At 48.9% G+C, this 19,834-nt stretch overlaps 1 protein-coding gene across 1 annotated transcript in view; it reads left to right on the top strand.

Annotated features, from left to right (window-relative positions):
- Positions 1 to 19,834, top strand: part of STAB1 (stabilin 1) — a 1,212,756-nt gene that overhangs the window by 920,937 nt on the left and 271,985 nt on the right. The window contains exon 52 of the mRNA XM_085624210.1: positions 17,256 to 17,432. Within this exon, the coding sequence (XP_085480336.1) occupies positions 17,256 to 17,432 (177 nt within the window). The remainder of the gene's footprint in view (positions 1 to 17,255; positions 17,433 to 19,834) is intronic.

Here is a 19,834-nt window from a genome sequence, read left to right as displayed (position 1 = left end):
AGAAGACGGAAGAAATCTCCCTTGGGGTCAAGGAGTGACTCCCCTGCTTGGCAGGCACCAAAGAAGCAACTGACCGGTCTGCATTTCTGAAGCTCCCGCTGGACGCTGAAGTCTCTGCATCACCAGAGGTAGATTTCCAGACTTCCCCGAGGCTACCCTGAGTCCACAGCAAAGCTGAGGCCCGTAGCTATCGTGAGTAACGTGGGACCGTGACCCCTGGACACCGTGAACATTTGCAGCAACATCACCTTCCTGGTCATCCTCGAAGTTCTGCTTTGGGCTCCAGGTAGCCCCAGCCTTGAGCACCTCCTGCACTGAAGATTGTTGGCCTCCACTCCACGAGTGACCCGTGCGACCGCTTGAGGCTCCTTCGTGATCAATAGCCCATTGGCTAGCAGGTACCCACAAAGGCAACTCCACTTCTACTTGTACTTTTCTGGTTGCTCCAGACTTGTGCTTACTTACCCTTGCTGGGTGAGTCCATCAGACCTTGCTGGTCTGCACCGCAGTCCTTTCTCTGATTTTCTGAGACTTGCCGTTGCTAAGGCTTGTTGGGTCCTTTCTGGTCGCCGACACCACAGCACTCGTCAGACTTCATGGGACAGCTCAAATCCGGCTCATGGACTTCGTCAACGCGTCCTGGACCTCGTGGCTGAAGAGTCAAGACACTCGACAACTCACCTGAAGCACCCAACCTCTGTTGGCATTGGTCCATCCTGCCCTAGGTCACTGGCAAGTGACCCATACTCTGTCCCCTCTGCTTTCAGGTTCCTTACTTCCTAGATCCAGGCTTGAATCTCTCCGGACACTTCTCCTCTTCTCGGCAGCAGCAGTTCTTTGCAGGCTTCCATTGGAATCGACGACGTGACCCGACACCAAAAGACACATATGCACCTGGCTTCCCTGGGTGAGGTAACTCAAGTACTCTGGTACTCTCGAGGGTGCTAGCCCTAGAACCGTCTAAGTCCAAAAGGATTTGGTTCTAGTTCGATTAGAAGTGTCCCTAACCTTTAAAATTCTAACCGCGACATTCCCCATAGAAAGTAATAGGAACCTGCGGTTGTGTTTCCACACTGCATACGGCTCCCGTGGGTCCCCGACGTCCCTACCTTGGGTGGTTCCTTGGGGTCCCAGCGATTCTAGAGGTGATAGGCACCTTGTCTATCTCAGTCGTGGTTCTTATACCACTATTTTAGTATATGGTTTGGTACGCCCCTAGGGCCCAAACGTGTATTTGTGTTTTTACTGATGCCTAAACACTTGTATCTGAAGTACTTCGAACTCCAGTATCATAAAGAGACTAGAGGGGTATGATTTATCTTAAATACATATATTTTGAATATATACCTGGTGTGGTTGTCTTTTCATTTGATCATTCAAGAGATTATAGACTGGTAAAACAAGCTGCTTTACATTCCTTCAAGACTTAGCCTGAAGGCTGCTCTCCATAGCTACCGCTAGGATAGCTTTCACATAAGGTTGTCTTTAACCTATCACCATAAGGGGTTGTTTGGACTGATACAAGGTGCCCACTAGAACTAGTGGACAGCATATATCAGGCCACCTTCTCACATTGGTGTGCAGCATGTGGGATTCTAGCTTGCTATTGTTTTACCAGATAATCTCAATTGAATTGATCAACTGAAAACCACTAAAGGTACCTGAGGTACATATAGTATCAAGTTTAGCTAAAGTAAGTTCTACTGAACTTAGAATTGTGTGTTGAGGGATAGCACACCCTTTCTACAACTCATGAGAGTTTAGTAGGCCACACTAGTGTAGGTAGTGCAATACACCACACCACATTAGTAATGTCTAACCAGCCAGGAACCTCTGATTCCGTGTGAATACAGCAAAACACAACTTCCTTTTTTGGATGTTTTGATTACACCCTCTAATGGGGGGCTTGATACCGAACTATATAGGAAACCACTAGCAAGGAATTCCTTATTGCTGTACGACAGTTATCATCCTAAAGCCCTGAGGGACAATTTACCCTTTGGCCAGTTTCTGAGGGTAAAGAGGAACTGTTCCACTACAGCCAAATACCGCGAACACGCCAAAAACTTGTCCCAACAATTACAAGTGAGACGATACCCCAAGAAACTGATAAAAAGATCTTTCAAACGAGCACTTAACAATAATCGTGAAGCATTATTGGAACCAAAACTGAAGAAAGAGACTCAGGATAGACTGACGTGTGTCCATACTTTTTGCAAATTTTCCAATCAGATTAAAAACACCATCTTATCTCATTGGAAGATTCTGAATGTAGATGATGAAGCATTACCACGTCCATTGTTTGCATTCAAACGAAGTACTAATCTAAAGGATAGGTTAGTGCACACCCGACCCCGGGTCAAAAACAAAGAAACTCAGAACACTCTATGGGGTTTGCCAGCGGTACAAGGACATTTTCCTTGTGGGTCATGTGCGGCTTGCCCGCATACCACCACGACCACTGAGATTGATATAGGATCACCAAGACCTTGGCGCCTCAATTCTCACACTAACTGTAACAGTAATAACCTAATATACATGATCACATGCCCGTGTGCATTACGATATGTGGGCATGACCACTAGAAAGGTCAAGATCCGTATATTAGAACACAAGAGTACAATACGCTGTGGCAGGTCATCTACAAAATTAACAGAACATTTCTTGACCATGCGACATAATTCCAACGATCTCAAATGGACAGTTTTGGAGAAACCATTCATTCCACCTCATTACACTGATATCGCAGCATTCTTATTCAAACGAGAACAATGGTGGGTGTACAAGTTACACACAGATACCAATGGCATGAATGATGATATTCCGTGGTTGTCACTATAAGCTTGATCATGAGATTATTTGGTCGCATTATTCATATCATGTTTTCTTCTGACATTTCACACTATCTATGTGGGTCTTAAAAGAGGCACCCTAGTGTGTGTTTTTTGTCCTTTTGTACTTGATGGAGATTACATAGGGTTCATATAGTTCCTTTCCAGCACTCTTACATGCTTTTCCAGAACCATACAGCACTTTTTGGTTATTGATAGATTCTCCTTCTTAGCACCTGCACTTTTGGGAATTATAACATAGTGGTTTTTAAAATTTCTAAAAGAAGTGTTGAAGAGAAGGACTGGTTCACCACATGACCGATGATGCATATGTGCTTTTTCGGGTTGTATCGTCTAGTATGACGATAAGGCTCCGTTTCAAGGTGAGAGATATGATGGTCTTGATCGGAGCGTTCATACATTCACTTACGCATGCGCTATCCAGAGACCAGGAATGGTCAGACGCGCATGCGCGAAGCAGTGTTCTCTTGGAGCATGCGTGCTGAAGTCAATCGCTGCTTGCTCCGTGTGCTTTTGACTGACCAGCATTAGGGCACCTGATTGGCTATTCGAACCTGTGGAACTGCCTTTTTTAAGCAGAGGATTTCCTGTCCACGGCACCTCCGGCATCGGGCTCATTGAGGCCACGGTGTACCGACGGACAGGTAGGTCGCTCATGGGGCAGTCTCCTTCTTTTGTAGCAATTGCTCTGAATCTCGTTTTACTTTGTTTGGGGTGTACTGTTGAGTACTACCAGCTGGCGTATGTTAGGTGTGTACATTATTAGTGGTCTTATCCCCGTTGTTAGTGCACCCTATATCTAATGCCTAAAAAATTTTGTTTTGCACCCTGACAAACAACACTGAGCCTGTTTGTTCAAACTTAGTGGTTCCTTTACGCGTCCCTGTCGTTACATTACGTTAACTTCTACTTTTTAGATAGACTCTCCGGTAGGGTTTGGCTGTTTTCATCCCCTAAGGTTAGAGATCTGAGTGTTACTATAACAGCGATCACCTTACTTTCTCATAGAGCGGTGCACTCTTTCCTGAGCAGTTGCCAGTGAGAGGTTGGTTGACTCACCCAGTATTCACGGGTAAGTCCTTCCTTTTTCCTTTTTTTGATAGCACACTGTCATTAATGAATTGCTTTAATCCTGTTTGTGTGTGCGACACCGCTTTTTTATATTAGTGGTTTTTGGGTCTTTTTCAGGTGGTCTTTTCTCGCGATGCACTTGACTTAAAGTGTTGGACCCAGAGTATCCTTTTCTGGTTGTTTGATACGCAGCAGCTGTTTCAAGTCCTGACGAAAGCCGTGCCATATCTGTAGGCTCTAAGGCTGAAACATGTCGACAACTATCACCATCACCATGGTCTAAAAAATTGTTGACTAGTGGTGCACTTACGTTTTAATTGTAGCCAAGGACGCACTATCAACAAAGCAGTGCTTGGACGCTCTTGAGCTATTTTTAAGATCACTTTCACTTCATATCACATAAAATATAAATAACAAAAATATTTTTTTCTGCGCTGCGCCCTCACTTATATCACTGGCTCGCCATTGTGGATTTAGTACATCCCATTTATCTGTACAACAAAACATCCGTGTGCTCCTCCCTCACAGTGAGGGAGTTGTAGCCCCCAGAGGAACTAGGGGTTTCCTCTGGGATTGGAGAATCCCAATGATGAAGCATGTCACCTCTGGTGAGTGAGGGATTTCGTCCTTTCAAGGGATATGCCCATTAGCATTATCTTTCTTAGGCGGTGTTTCACTTGTTTCACTTGTATATCTGGGATCCTTTGACCCACCAATGATATTGTAGTTCTTTACATTTTATAAAACTTTAGCGTAGACCCCAGGGTTTCACTTGGTTGTTAACCTCTGATTCCCTACCAGGAACCAGTGAGCTCCTTCCCTACAAGTATGAGGATCTCTCATTTGCTAGACGTAGGGCCTTATGCCCCATTAGGAAGCTGAAGACAGGCAAAAGTCCATCCACACAGCATCTTATAGAGATACTGAAACTGGATGACATTACAAGTCCTAGTGGGCCTGTAGATGGAAACAGTGTGGGTGGAGCAGCACTTGAGACTGGGTCCAGAGGTGGACACTCCCCTGACCCTAACTCTGATGCTGACCAGACTGGTGACAATAACCAGACTCTGGTGGACACAGACCATCAGGATGAGGATGAGGACAATAATGCTCCTTCCTTCATTCCTCCTGGTAGGCCTGGACACAGGGCTAGAAGGGATAGATCTCTGTCAAGGGGATCTATTCAGTCTAACTCCTCTATTGGAACCTCTATTTCTTCTTATAGAGGGAGGGAAACCTCCCAGGAGAGGAGAGAGAGACTGCTGAAGTATGAGCAAGACAAGTTCAACCTCAGAAAGCAGCAGATGGCCTTAGATAGGGAAGTCCTGGAGCTCTACAGAGCTACTAAAAAGGAGGGACTAGAGTCCCTTGGTGGCAGCAATTTCCCTAGAGATAGGGAGAGGTCGTATGACCATAGAAACCTAAGTAAGATTGTCCCTCCCTACCAGAGTGGGAATGACATCCACAAATGGATAACTGCCTTGGAGAGGGCCTGTAAAGTACAGAAGGTCCCTCAAGGTCAGTGGGCAGCAATCTTATGGCTCTCCTTTGCAGACAAAGGTAGAGACAAGATCCTCACTGTAAGAGAAGAGGATGCTGATGATTACAAAGTCCTGAAAAGTGCTCTGATAGATGGGTTTGGCCTAACCACTGAACAGTACAGGTTAAAGTTCAGAGATACCCAAAAGGCACAGAATCAGGACTGGGTTGACTTTGTTGACTGTGCTGCTAAGGCTCTGGAAGGTTGGTTATTGGGCAGTAAAGTGTGTGACTTCAAAAGATTGTATAATCTGATAATGAGGGAGCAGATTCTTAATAACTGTCAAAATCAGCTGTTGCACCAGTACCTGGTAGACTCTGATCTGACCTCTCCCTAAGAATTGGGAAAGAAGGCATACAAATGGGTCAGAACCAGGGTGAGGCAGAAAGTACAGAACCAAGGTGGTGACCGTAAGAAGCAAGATTCTAAAAACTCTGATAAGGGTGGGGAGAAGGGTAAAGACCAGAAGTCTTCACAAGGGCCCCAAAAATCTTCTTCAGGGGGTGATTCCCTGTCAGGAAAGGGAAAAGGCCAAAAGAAGCCCTGGTGCAAAATCTGTAAGCAGAAAACTCACTGGACTAGTGACTGTACCAAGGCTAAAAAAAAATACTCCAACCACCACCAATGCCCCTAAGGCACCTGTTCCCCCTAGTACAGTTACAATTGGTGGTGGGAATACACAGAATAAGGGTGTAGTAGGGTTGACCCTGGTTTCTGAGATGGACTCTGGCCTAGTCAGAGTACCAACTCAGGCTGTGCTTGTCAGTGATGGGGCATGGATATGTCCCCCTTTGTGAGCCCCAGTAACCTGAGCACATACAGACAGCAGCCTTTAATTAATGGAGTACAAGCGTGGGCATTCAGGGACACAGAAGCAAGTGTCACTATGGTGACAAAAGATCTTGTGGATCCTGGGCAGATTATACTTGGTGAAATGTCCCAAGTGACCAATCCTAGCAATGTCAGAACAGACCATTCTCTGGCAGTTGTTAACTTCTCCTGGGGAGGGGTAACTGGCCTTAAGAAGATTGTGGTAAGTGCAGATCTACCAGTACAATGCTTGCTTGGAAATGATCTGGAAATTTCAGCTTGGGCTGAAGTGGAACTCAGGACTCATGCAGAAATATTAGGGATCCCTGCACATGTCTTTGCTGTGACTAGGTCACAGGCTAAAGTGTCAAAAGCTGGACAGGTCCTGGATTCTGGAATAATGGACCAGGTGCCTCACAAGAAGAGGAGCAGTAGGGTTAAGGCAGAGCCTTCCCACCTGTCTCAGGAAACTGATCAGTCTCCTCAGGGAGATGATCTTGAGCCTGAAGAAGGAACTGTCCCAGAGGAGCTTGAACCTGATCAGGTTGAGTTCTTGGTGACAGGGGGCCCTTCCAGGTCTGATCTGAGCCAGGAGCAGAAAACCTGCCCCTCTCTTGAAACCCTCAGACAGCAAGCTGCTGATGAGGCTGCTGGGAATACTAGTGGCACCCATAAAGTTTATTGGGATGATGGACTCCTTTACTAAGAGAGTAGAGACCCTAAGCCTGGTGCATCCAGGAGGTTGGTTATACCTCTGAAGTTTAGGTGTTTCCTATTGACACTAGCCCATGATATTCCCCTAGCAGGACACTTAGGCCAGAACAAGACTTGGGACAGAATTGTTCCTCACGTTCCCTGGCCACACATGTCTAAAGACACAAAGGAGTTTTGTCGCCCCTGTGTAACCTGCCAAGCCAGTGGCAAAGCAGGTGGCACTACAAAGGCCCCCCTGATACCACTACCTGTGGTGGGGGTTCCCTTTGAGAAGGTTGGGATTGACATAGTTGGTCCCATGGATCCTCAAACTGCATCTGGGCACAGATTTATACTGGTGTTAGTGGATCATGCCACCAGGTATCCAGAGGCAATTCCCCTAAGGACCACTACAGCACCTGTAGTGGCAAGAGCTCTCTTGAGTGTGTTCTCAAGAGTAGGCTTTCCTAAGGAGGTAGTATCTGACAGAGGTGCAAACTTTATGTCAAGTTACTTAACTGCTATGTGGAAGGAGTGTTGAGTGAATTACAAATTCACCACACCCTATCACCCACAATCTAATGGTTTAGTTGAAAGGTTCAACAAAACCTTAAAGGGCATGATTAAAGGACTCCCAGAGAAGCTTAGGCAAAAATAGGACCTTCTCTTGCCCTGCCTTTTATTTGCATACAGGGAGGTGCCTCAGAAGGGGGTTGGCTACAGCCCTTTTGAACTTCTGTTTGGTCACCCTGTCAGGGATCCATTGTGTTTGGTGAAGGAAGGATAGGAGTTACCTCTCAAGCCCCCAAAGCAAGACATAGTGGACTATGTACTTGGTCTCCGCTCCAGGATGGCTGAGTACATGAAAAAGGCAAACAAAAACCTTGAGGCTAGCCAGGAACTGCAAAAAGCCTGGCATGACCAAAATGCTGTACTGACTGTTTATCAGCCAGGACAGAAAGTGTGGGTGTTGGAGCCTGTGTCCAAAGCAGCTCTCCAGGACAAGTGGAGTGGACCCCACACTATTGTTGAACAGAAAGGGGAGGTTACCTACTTGGTAGACCTTGGAACCCCTAGGCGTCCCCATAGGGTTCTCCATGTCAACAGGCTGAAGCCATGTGTGGACAGGGCTGACATGGGCTTGCTCATGGCAACTGATGAGGGACAGGAGGAAGAGAGTGACCCACTCACTGACCTCCTCTTACAGAAACCTGATGATGGGTCAGTTGATGGTGTAGCCTTGGCAGGCAGCCTCACTGCCCAGCAGCAAACTGATTGCAGACAGGTGCTCAATCAGTTCAGACATATGTTCTCACTGACTCCAAGTCAGACTACCTGGTGCACTCATGAAGTGGACACTGGGGACAGTCTGCCTATTAAAAATAAGATGTATAGGCAACCTGACCTTGTCAGGGACTGTATCAGGACAGAAGTCCAGAAAATGTTCGATCTGGGTGTGATTGAGCCCTCAGATAGCCCTTGGGCTAGTCCAGTGGCCCTTGTACCAAAACCTCACACCAGTGGTGAAAAAAGAGAGATGAGGTTGTGTGTGGACTACAGAGGCCTAAATGCAGTCACCAGGACTGATGCCCATCCAATACCAAGGGCAGATGAGCTTATAGATACTTTGGCCTCAGCCAAGTACCTTAGCACATTTGACTTGACAGCTGGCTACTGGCAGATCAGACTAGCTGATGATGCAAAGCCAAAAACAGCATTTTCTACCCCTAGTGGGCATTATCAATTTGTGGTAATGCCCTTTGGTTTGAAGAATGCACCTGCCACTTTCCAAAGGTTGGTGAATACAGTTCTCACAGGCCTGGAAGCCTTTAGTGCAGCACATCTAGATGATATTGCTGTCTTTAGCTCCACCTGGGAGGATCACCTGGTCCACCTAAGGAATGTTTTGGAGGCCCTGCGAAAAGCAGGCCTAACTATCAAGGCTACTAAGTGCCAGATAGGACAGAGTCAGGCTGTGTACCTGGGTCACCTTGTAGGTGGAGGCCAGGTTCAACCCTTGCAGAGCAAGATCCAGACCATAATGGAATGGACTGCTCCAACTACCCAGACTCAGGTGAGAGCCTTCTTAGGCCTGACTGGGTGCTATAGGAGATTTGTCAAAGGGTATGGATCAATAGTGACACCCTTGAATGACTTAACTTCTAAGAAAATGCTCAAAAAGGTTCAGTGGACAGCTAGCTGTCAAAAGGCATTTGATGACCTGAAGCAGGCCATGTGTACTGCTCCCATTCTGCAGATTCCTGACTACTCCAAAAAGTTCATTGTTCAAACTGATGCATCTGAATTGGGGGTTGGGGCTGTACTGTCACAGTTGAATGAAGAAGGTCAGGATCAGCCAGTAGCTTTCATAAGCAGAAGGCTGACCCCTAGAGAGAAACGTTGGTCAGCTATTGAGAGGGAGGCCTTTGCTGTGGTTTGGGCTCTGAAGAAGTTGAGGCCATGCTTGTTTGGTACTCACTTCCTTGTTCAGACAGACCATAAGCCCCTCTTATGGCTAAAACAGATGAAGGGTGAAAATCCCAAACTGCTTAGGTGGTCCATTTCCCTACAGGGGATGGACTTTACAGTGGAACATCGACCTGGGAGTAACCATGCCAATGCAGATGGACTCTCTAGGTATTTCCACTTAGAACATGAAGATTCAACTGGTCAGGGTTAGTTTAATGTCCCTGCGTTTGGGGGGGAGGTTTGTGTAGGAGAGTAGGATCTGCTTCACATGGGTACCCCCACTTTTTGCTGGTGTTTCACTGTTTTTCGACTTTAGTCTGGCTGTGGCCCTGCTAATCAGGACCACACCCTAGCTGCTTCCGCTCTAAAATGGTTTCCATGTACATTAGGTGCATATCTAATTGGATTCTGGAGTGCCTTATAAGCCCCTAGTATATGGTATACTATGTACCTAGGGCATAGGTACCTCAAAGGCCTACCAGGGGCTGCAGCATGTATTATGCCACCCCTGGGAAGCACTCCAAAATGACACCACAGGTCTGCTACTGCAACCTGGGTAAAGGTGTGCTTGCACCCCTTACTGTGGTATAGGCTACCTATATCACTACCTTATACAGACACATATAAACCTATAAGCCACTCCTATGGCAGGCCTTGACAATCCTGAAGGCAGAGTGCTTGGTTTTATGTGAGAGGGTGCCCAAGCATGAACTGAGCCCCTCTGCAGCATTCGGACATACTTCCTTATCCCTGTTCTGTGATACAGCCATACCATATACTCTTAAGTGCATTATAACCTCGCGCTAAATGCTAACTTTGGAATGGCTGCATCAAAACATGTCGTGTTTGGTGTCAAACGCTTTGGAATACTACCCCCACCCCCCCCCCCCCCCCCACCAGTTCCGGCGGCGGGGGTAGCATTCCACCCTTCTAGAGGGAGAGACATGTTCACACTGGCTAAACCCGGTTAAATCCTTTCAAAGCCCTGGCATCACAAAATGGATGCCACTGCCACAGACACAGGTCTGGCTTCCTGCTGCTGGGGGAAACTCTGGTAGGGGAGGCCTGGACAATAGGTTTCCTGTCACAGGGAGGTGTAACCCCCTCCCCAGACAGACTGATGTGTATTGGGGCAAGGTGGGTGAATTCAGTGAATGCTTTTGAGACACTGCCTGGGGTGCACAAGGTGTCCCTGTGCATAGCCCGGTTCAAACTGGTTGCAGGGGCACTCAGCCCCTGCTCTGGCGCAAAACTGGACAAAGGGCAAGGGGTGTAACTACCCCCACCCCAGGCCCACCCATAGGTGGAGCCCTAGAGGTAGTCCATCCCCTAAACTTAGTATAAGTATAGGAACCCAGTCCCTAGGACTTTAGATTACCCTGGACGAACCTCTGAAACATATATCCTGGACCTTCAACTTTCTATCTCGACTAGAAGACGGAAGAAATCTCCCTTGGAGTCAAGGAGTGACTCCCCTGCTTGGCAGGCACCAAAGAAGCAACTGACCGGTCTGCATTGCTGAAGCTCCCGCCGGACGCCGAAGTCTCTGCATCACCAGAGGTGGATTTCCAGACTTCCCCAAGGCTACCCTGAGTCCACAGCAAAGCTAAGGCCCGTGGCTATCATGGGTAACGTGGGACCGTGACCCCTGGACACCGTGAACTTTTGCAGCAACAACACCTTCCTGGTCATCCTCGAAGTTGTGCTTTGGGCTCCGAGTAGCCCCAGCCTTGAGCACCTCCTGCACCGAAGATTGTTGGCCTCCAATCCACGAGTGACCCGTGGGCCAGCTCCAATGCGCCGCTCGAGGCTCCTTCGCGATCACTAGCCCGTTGGCTAGCAGGTCCCCACGAAGGCAACTCCACTTCTACTTGTACTTTTCTGGTTGCTCCAGACTTGTGCTTACTTACCCTTGCTGGGTGAGTCCATCAGACCTTGCTGGTCTGCACCGCAGTCCTTTCTCTGATTTCCTGAGACTTGCCGTTGCCAAGGCTTGTTGGGTCCTTTCTGGACGCTGACACCGCAGCACTCGACAGACTTCGTGGGACAGCTCGAATTCAGCTTGTGGATGTCGTCAACGCCTCCTGGACCTCGTGGCTGAAGAGTCAAGACACTTGACAACTCACCTGAAGCACCCGGGCATTGGTCCATCCTGCCCTAGGTCACTGGCAAAGTGACCCAGACTCTGTCCCTTCTGCTTTCAGGTTCCTTACATCCTAGATCCAGGCTTGGATCTCTCCGGACACTTCTCCTCTTCTCGGCAGCAGCAGTTCTTTGCAGGCTTCCATTGGAATCGACGTGCGAACCGACACCAAAAGACACCTATGCACCCGGCTTCCCTGGGTGAGGTAACTCAAGTACTCTGGTACTCTCGAGGGTGCTAGCCCTAGAACTGTCTAAGTCCAAAAGGGTTTGGTCCTAGTTCGATTAGAGGTGTCCCTAACCTTTTAAATTCCAACCGCGACATTCCCCTTAGAAAGTAATAGGAACCCGCGGTTGTGTTTCCACACTGCATACGACTCCCGTGGGTCCCCGACGTCCCTACCTTGGGTGGTTCCTTGGGGTCCCAGCGTTTCTAGAGGTGATAGGCACCTTGCCTATCTCAGTCGTGGTTCTTATACCACTATTTTAGTATATGGTTTGGTATGACCCTAGGGCCCAAACGTGTATTTGTGCTTTTACTGATGCTTAAACACTTGTACTTCGAACTCCAGTCTCATAAAGAGACTAGAGGGGTGTGGTTTATCTTAAATAGATATATTTTGAATATATACCTGGTGTGTTTGTCTTTTCATTTGATCATTCAAGAGATTATAGACTGGTAAAACAAGCTGCTCTACATTCCTTCAAGACTTAGCCTGAAGGCTGCTCTCCATAGCTACCACTAGGATAGCTTTCACATAAGGTTGTCTTTAACCTATCACCATAAGTGGTTGTTTGGACTGATACAAGGTGCCCACTAGAACTAGTGGACAGCATATATCAGGCCACCTTCTCACATACTTGAAGTTGAATTTGAGGGTGGACGGCCCAACTTAGTCCCCTGGGTTTATGAGGCCATCTTTCTTCTCACGACAGGCCTCCTCATCTGCCAGAAATGGCTTCTAGCTGCCACCAGTCTTGCTGCATTTTCATTCAGGTCATTAATACCTTCCCTTCAAAATGTTGTATTGAGAGGGTAGGGTCTTCATACAAGGGTCTGAGCCGCTCAGGTAGGAGGTAAGCGCTTTATTTCATTATAGGCCCTTGGGTTACAGGAACAGCCGGTAGGGCCTGTCAGGGTTCCATCCTTCCTTCCAATTGTCCCTGCCTCTTGCCTTCGACTCCACACCACACACCTATATTTTAACATCTCAGCATTCAAGATACCGGCTCAGACATACAGGGAATCTGGACACACAAGATACAGAATGTGTTTGTGGTGTTTCTGTTGCACAAACCTAGACAAAAGGAAGCGGAGCGCTGGACAGGCTCATTCAGGGTTTGTACATGGACTTTTCTTAGTAAAAGCGGCATCCATCCGTTATGGCTGCGTCATGGTTTGTGCACGGACACTTCTTAGTGAGGGTGCATCCATCAGTTAATGCTGCGTCATGGTTTGTGCACGGACACTTCTTAGTGAAGGTGCATCCATCAGTTATCGCTGCGTCATGGTTTGTGCATGGACACTTCTTAGTGAAGGTGCATCCATCAGTTATCGCTGCGTCATGGTTTGTGCATCGACACTTCTTAGTGAGGGTGCATCCATCAGTTAATGCTGCGTCATGGTTTGTGCATGGACACTTCTTAGTCAAGGTGCATCCATCACTTAATGCTGCGTCATGGTTTGTGCACAGACACTTCTTAGTGAAAGCAGCATCCATCAGTTATTGCTGCATCATGGTTTGTAAGTTAATTCCTACAGTAGTCAGTCTTCTACTGTAGGGGTCAGATATGCACCCAACAATCCATGAAGCTCAGGAGCAGCAGCTCTGCCCTCAGGGGTGCCTTGTTTCTTCTTCCACTGGATGTAGGAGCAGCATCTCTGCTCTCATGAGTGCCATGTTTCTTCTTCCACTGGATATAGGAGCAGCAGCTCTGCCCTCAGGGGTGCCTTGTTTCTTCTTCCACTGGATGTAGGAGCAGCATCTCTGCCCTCATGGGTGCCTTGTTTCTTCTTCCACAGGATGTAGGAGCAGCATCTCTGCCTTCATCAGTGCCTTGTTTCTTCTTCCACTGGATGTAGGAGCAGCAGCTCTGCTCTCATGAGTGCCTTGTTTCTTCTTCCACTGGATGTAGGAGCAGCAGCTCTGCCCTCAGGGGTGCCTTGTTTCTTCTTCCACTGGATGTAGGAGCAGCATCTCTGCCCTCATGGGTGCCTTGTTTCTTCTTCCACAGGATGTAGGAGCAGCAGCTCTGCCCTCAGGGGTGCCTTGTTTCTTCTTCCACTGGATGTAGGAGCAGCAGCTCTGCCCTCAGGGGTGCCTTGTCTCTTCTTCCACTGGATGTAGGAGCAGCATCTCTGCCCTCATGAGTGCCTTGTTTCTTCTTCCACTGGATGTAGGAGCAGCATCTCTGCCCTCAGTGGTGCCTTGTTTCTTCTTCCACTGGATGTAGGAGCAGCATCTCTGCCCTCATGAGTGCCTTGTTTCTTCTTCCACTGGATGTAGGAGCAGCATCTCTGCCTTCATCAGTGCCTTGTTTCTTCTTCCACTGGATGTAGGTGTAGCAGCTCTGCCCTCAGGGGTGCCTTGTTTCTTCTTCCACTGGATGTAGGAGTAGCAGCTCTGCCCTCAGGGGTGCCTTGTTTCTTCTTCCACTGGATGTAGGAGTAGCAGCTCTGCCCTCAGGGGTGCCTTTTTTCTTCATCCACTGGATGTAGGAGCAGCATCTCTGCCCTCATGAGTGCCTTGTTTCTTCTTCCACTGGATGTAGGAGCAGCATCTCTGCCCTCAGTGGTGCCTTGTTTCTTCTTCCACTGGATGTAGAAGCAGCAGCTCTGCCCTCAGGGATGCCTTGTTTCTTCTTCCACTGGATGTAGGAGCAGCATCTCTGCCTTCATCAGTGCCTTGTTTCTTCTTCCACTGGATGTAGGAGTAGCAGCTCTGCCCTCAGGGGTGCCTTGTTTCTTCTTCCACTGGATGTAGGAGCAGCATCTCTGCCTTCATCAGTGCCTTGTTTCTTCTTCCACTGGATGTAGGAGTAGCAGCTCTGCCCTCAGAGGTGCCTTGTTTCTTCTTCCACTGGATGTAGGAGTAGCAGCTCTGCCCTCAGGGGTGCCTTGTTTCTTCATCCACATGATGTAGGAGCAGCATCTCTGCCCTCATGAGTGCCTTGTTTCTTCTTCCACTGGATGTAGGAGCAGCATCTCTGCCCTCATCAGTGCCTTGTTTCTTCTTCCACAGGATGTAGGAGCAGCATCTCTGCCCTCAGGGGTGCCTTGTTTCTTCTGCCACTGGATGTAGGAGCAGCATCTCTGCCCTCATGAGTGCCTTGTTTCTTCTTCCACTGGATGTAGGAGCAGCATCTCTGCCCTCAGTGGTGCCTTGTTTCTTCTTCCACTGGATGTAGGAGCAGCATCTCTGCCCTCAGTGGTGCCTTGTTTCTTCTTCCACTGGATGTAGGAGCAGCAGCTCTGCCATCAGGGGTGCCTTGTTTCTTCTTCCACTGGATGTAGGAGCAGCATCTCTGCCCTCAGGGGTGCCTTGTTTCTTCTTCCACTGGATGTAGGAGCAGCATCTCTGCCCTCAGGGGTGCCTTGTTTCTTCTTCCACTGGATGTAGGAGCAGCATCTCTGCCCTCATAAGTGCCTTGTTTCTTCTTCCGCTGGATGTAGGAGCAGAATCTCTGCCCTCATGAGTGCCTTGTTTCTTCTTCCACTGGATGTAGGGCAGCATCTCTGCCCTCAGGGGTGCCTTGTTTCTTCTTCCACTGGATGTAGGAGCAGCAGCTCTGCCCTCATGAGTGCCTTGTTTCTTCTTCCACTGGATGTAGGAGCAGCATCTCTGCCCTCAGGGGTGCCTTGTTTCTTCTTCTACTGGATGTAGGAGCAGCATCTCTGCCCTCAGGGGTGCCTTGTGTCTTCTTCTACTGGATGTAGGAGCAGCAGCTCTGCCCTCAGGGGTGCCTTGTTTCTTCCTCCACAGGATGTAGGAGCAGCAGCTCTGCCCTCAGGGGTGCCTTGTTTCTTCCTCCACAGGATGTAGGAGCAGCAGCTCTGCCCTCAGGGGTGCCTTGTTTCTTCCTCCACTGGATGTAGGAGCAGCATCTCTGCCCTCATCAGTGCCTTGTTTCTTCCTCCACAGGATGTAGGAGCAGCATCTCTGCCCTCATGAGTGCCTTGTTTCTTCTTCCACTGGATGTAGGAGCAGCATCTCTGCCTTCATCAGTGCCTTGTTTCTTCTTCCACTGGATGTAGGAGTAGCAGCTCTGCCCTCAGGGGTGCCTTGTTTCTTCTTCCACTGGATGTAGGAGCAGCATCTCTGCCTTCATCAGTGCCTTGTTTCTTCTTCCACTGGATGTAGGAGTAGCAGCTCTGCCCTCAGGGGTGCCTTGTTTCTTCTTCCACTGGATGTAGGAGTAGCAGCTCTGCCCTCAGGGGTGCCTTGTTTCTTCATTCACATGATGTAGGAGCAGCAACTCTGCCCTCATGAGTGCCTTGTTTCTTCTTCCACTGGATGTAGGAGCAGCATCTCTGCCCTCATCAGTGCCTTGTTTCTTCTTCCACAGGATGTAGGAGCAGCATCTCTGCCCTCAGGGGTGCCTTGTTTCTTCTGCCACTGGATGTAGGAGCAGCATCTCTGCCCTCATGAGTGCCTTGTTTCTTCTTCCACTGGATGTAGGAGCAGCATCTCTGCCCTCAGTGGTGCCTTGTTTCTTCTTCCACTGGATGTAGGAGCAGCATCTCTGCCCTCAGTGGTGCCTTGTTTCTTCTTCCACTGGATGTAGGAGCAGCAGCTCTGCCATCAGGGGTGCCTTGTTTCTTCTTCCACTGGATGTAGGAGCAGCATCTCTGCCCTCAGGGGTGCCTTGTTTCTTCTTCCACTGGATGTAGGAGCAGCATCTCTGCCCTCAGGGGTGCCTTGTTTCTTCTTCCACTGGATGTAGGAGCAGCATCTCTGCCCTCATAGGTGCCTTGTTTCTTCTTCCGCTGGATGTAGGAGCAGAATCTCTGCCCTCATGAGTGCCTTGTTTCTTCTTCCACTGGATGTAGGGCAGCATCTCTGCCCTCAGGGGTGCCTTGTTTCTTCTTCCACTGGATGTAGGAGCAGCAGCTCTGCCCTCATGAGTGCCTTGTTTCTTCTTCCACTGGATGTAGGAGCAGCATCTCTGCCCTCAGGGGTGCCTTGTTTCTTCTTCTACTGGATGTAGGAGCAGCATCTCTGCCCTCAGGGGTGCCTTGTTTCTTCTTCTACTGGATGTAGGAGCAGCAGCTCTGCCCTCAGGGGTGCCTTGTTTCTTCCTCCACAGGATGTAGGAGCAGCAGCTCTGCCCTCAGGGGTGCCTTGTTTCTTCTTCCACTGGATGTAGGAGCAGCATCTCTGCCCTCAGGGGTGCCTTGTTTCTTCCTCCACTGGATGTAGGAGCAGCATCTCTGCCCTCAGGGGTGCCTTGTTTCTTCTTCTACTGGATGTAGGAGCAGCAGCTCTGCCCTCAGGAGTGCCTTGTTTCTTCCTCCACAGGATGTAGGAGCAGCAGCTCTGCCCTCAGGAGTGCCTTGTTTCTTCCTCCACAGGATGTAGGAGCAGCAGCTCTGCCCTCATGAGTGCCTTGTTTCTTCCTCCACAGGATGTAGGAGCAGCATCTCTGCCCTCATGAGTGCCTTGTTTCTTCCTCCACAGGATGCCAACCTGCTCTCCTTGGTGACAGACTTCTCCCACCTGCCCTTCACCATGCTCTGGCCCACAGACGCAGCGTTTGGCTCCCTCTCGGAGAACCAGCAGCGGTACTTGTACCATGAAGACCACAGGGACAAGTTGGCAGCATATTTGAAATTCCACATGATCAGGGATGTGAAGGTAAGAGCCTCTGTGAAGAGCCCAACCCTGTCTATTGGTAAACATGGTGCCCATGTGTCTGACTCGCAGACTGTCATCAGACTTGTTTCTCTTCCTCCTAACCCTCCTTCATGTTTTTCGCTCACCTTGCTCTCTGATCCTTTGTTTCTCAAGCGAGCCAGTCTCACCAGAGCTGCTGGAGCTCACATTTCAAATAAAGGTCCTCTCGAAGAAGGTGCAGGTGTTCAGACCCCGCCTGCGCCGACCTGAGCACAGTGAGTTGTGCATGGACAGGTGTCAGGCTATTTACCATCTCGACCAGTAGAGAAGGTTTTATCTCCGCAAAGAAACTCTTGGTCTACATCTAGTGGTGCTGCAGAATGCAGGTTCAACTCCTGGATGGAGCCCTGGGTCATCCAGAGAACCGCAGTCAAACCTTCCAACCTACACAGAGGTGGCCACTGCCCACGCTGGGCAGGACGGGCTCAGTGTAGTGTACAGCCTCCATCTTGTGTCGTGGGCATGCACAGATATTCTTATATTTTTTTCTTTTAAATAGTAATTTTATTAAACCTTTGCTCAGCATACCAACACAATTGTATACATATATCATGACCAATATTGGCACGGTCAAAGTACGTATTGATAATTGATAGAATTGGACAAGCATTCAATTCCAGAATGTGAACATAATGCAGTACATAGTTTCATGCACATATGATCTTATTGATCCCTGTACACTCTCCAAAAAGCCGTTCCTTTTTCCCATCTTTTGGGCAACCCCATCCCCGAAAAATCACTCTTTTGGCCCGTTGACACCAGTCGAGCTCATTTTCCCAATCCGTTACCCCTGGAGGAGTGTCAGCTCCCAATATCCTTGCAATATTCCATTTTGCCGCCTGAGCATCAGCCACATTTTGAGATATTTGGGCCATGTCTCTTCTCCTGTCACCCCCAAGAGATGCCACCACAGCTCCACAGGGACATTCAAATCCGTAACTCCGGCCATAACACGTGTGATCTCGCGCCAGTATGTCTGGATTTTGAGGCAGGCCCACAAAAAAGAAAAAAAGATCCAACCTCCCTGCAACCGCTGCCACAAAGGTGTGATTCACAACGCCCCAGTCGGTGCATGAATGTCCTAAAGGAGTAAGATCTATGCAGCATCCTTAGTTTTATTATTTGGAAACTTGCATGTATGGCTATTTCACTGGGACTCTGTATCACCTCTGCCTGATCATCCTCCTCCAGTAGTCCTACATCTGCCTCCCACACCTCCCTCAGTGGTCCCAGTGGGTCCAGGGAATTATTCATCAATTTCCTGTATGTGAGTGAGGTGATCCCCTCTGTCGTTGGGTCTAAGAGCAATCGGTCCTCAAGTGGTGAGTAGCTTGGCAATTGCTCCCCCGACAATATATGTCTCTGTAGGGCGTGTCCCAGTTGCAAATATGGAAACCTTTCGCTATCGGCCAATTGACATTCTACCCGAAGGTCTTCAAAGGGGATTAGTGCCTGCCCCCTCCAGACGTCTCTAGGATACTCGATGCCCAGCAGCTCCCATTTGTGAAACCCCTTCAAACCCCCCTCCTCCCGGAGCAAGTCGTTTTCCCTGAGCAGGGTTCTCTCCGTTAACCTGCCCTCCCAGTCCACTAGTTTTGTAGCTAAACGCCATTCCTGGACCACTGTCTGCGTGTGGATCAGCTGTTGTCGCTTCAATCCTCTGCCATACACCGCGGTTGGATTGCCACGAGCTCCCATAGCATGGCGGGCCCCCAGGTAGGTAGGTTTGGCGCTATCCACGAAGACCCAGTCATTAATCGATACCAGTTGGGCTGCCAGGTAATACTTTCTGACATCAGGTACAGCAAGGCCCCTGTCAAATACTCTGTGCCGAAGCTTGTGCAAGGAGAGTCATGAGCAGCCCCCATCCATTAGAAGTTTGCGCCGTTCAGCCCTACCCATCATAGACACTGGGAGCTTTCCCAATGGGCTACATCATTCCGGAGCCTCTCAAGCTGAGGGATTAAATTTAAAGTCAAGAACTTGTCCATCTGCCCAGTAGTTTGTATACCTAAGTATTTGAATTCACCTCTTACCGCTAACGCCAAGCTCTCAGTCATCAGTGGTGGGATGTATCCTGTCAGGGCAAAAATGAGGGATTTCAGACAGTTAATTCAGTATCTGGAATAATCGCCGGAATATATGTATCAGTCTGTGAATCGTCCGACGGGGCTGTTGAGTGTATATCAGAATGTTGTGCACATAGAGGGAGACACGCTCTTCCCAATCCTCTCTCTCTCTATGCCCTGAATCAACAGATCCTAGTGGATCCAAGCCGTGAGTGGTTCAATCGCAAGGGCGAAGATTATTGGGGACAAGGGACATCATCGCTTCGTACCTCTGTGCAAGGACTTGGCCAAAAC

This window comes from Triturus cristatus, chromosome 9 (genome assembly GCF_964204655.1).
Source record: "Triturus cristatus chromosome 9, aTriCri1.1, whole genome shotgun sequence".
In the NCBI taxonomy this organism is placed as follows: domain Eukaryota; kingdom Metazoa; phylum Chordata; class Amphibia; order Caudata; family Salamandridae; genus Triturus; species Triturus cristatus.
The sequence above is the reverse complement of the archived record's forward strand: the minus strand, read 5'-3'. Positions and strand labels throughout refer to the sequence as shown.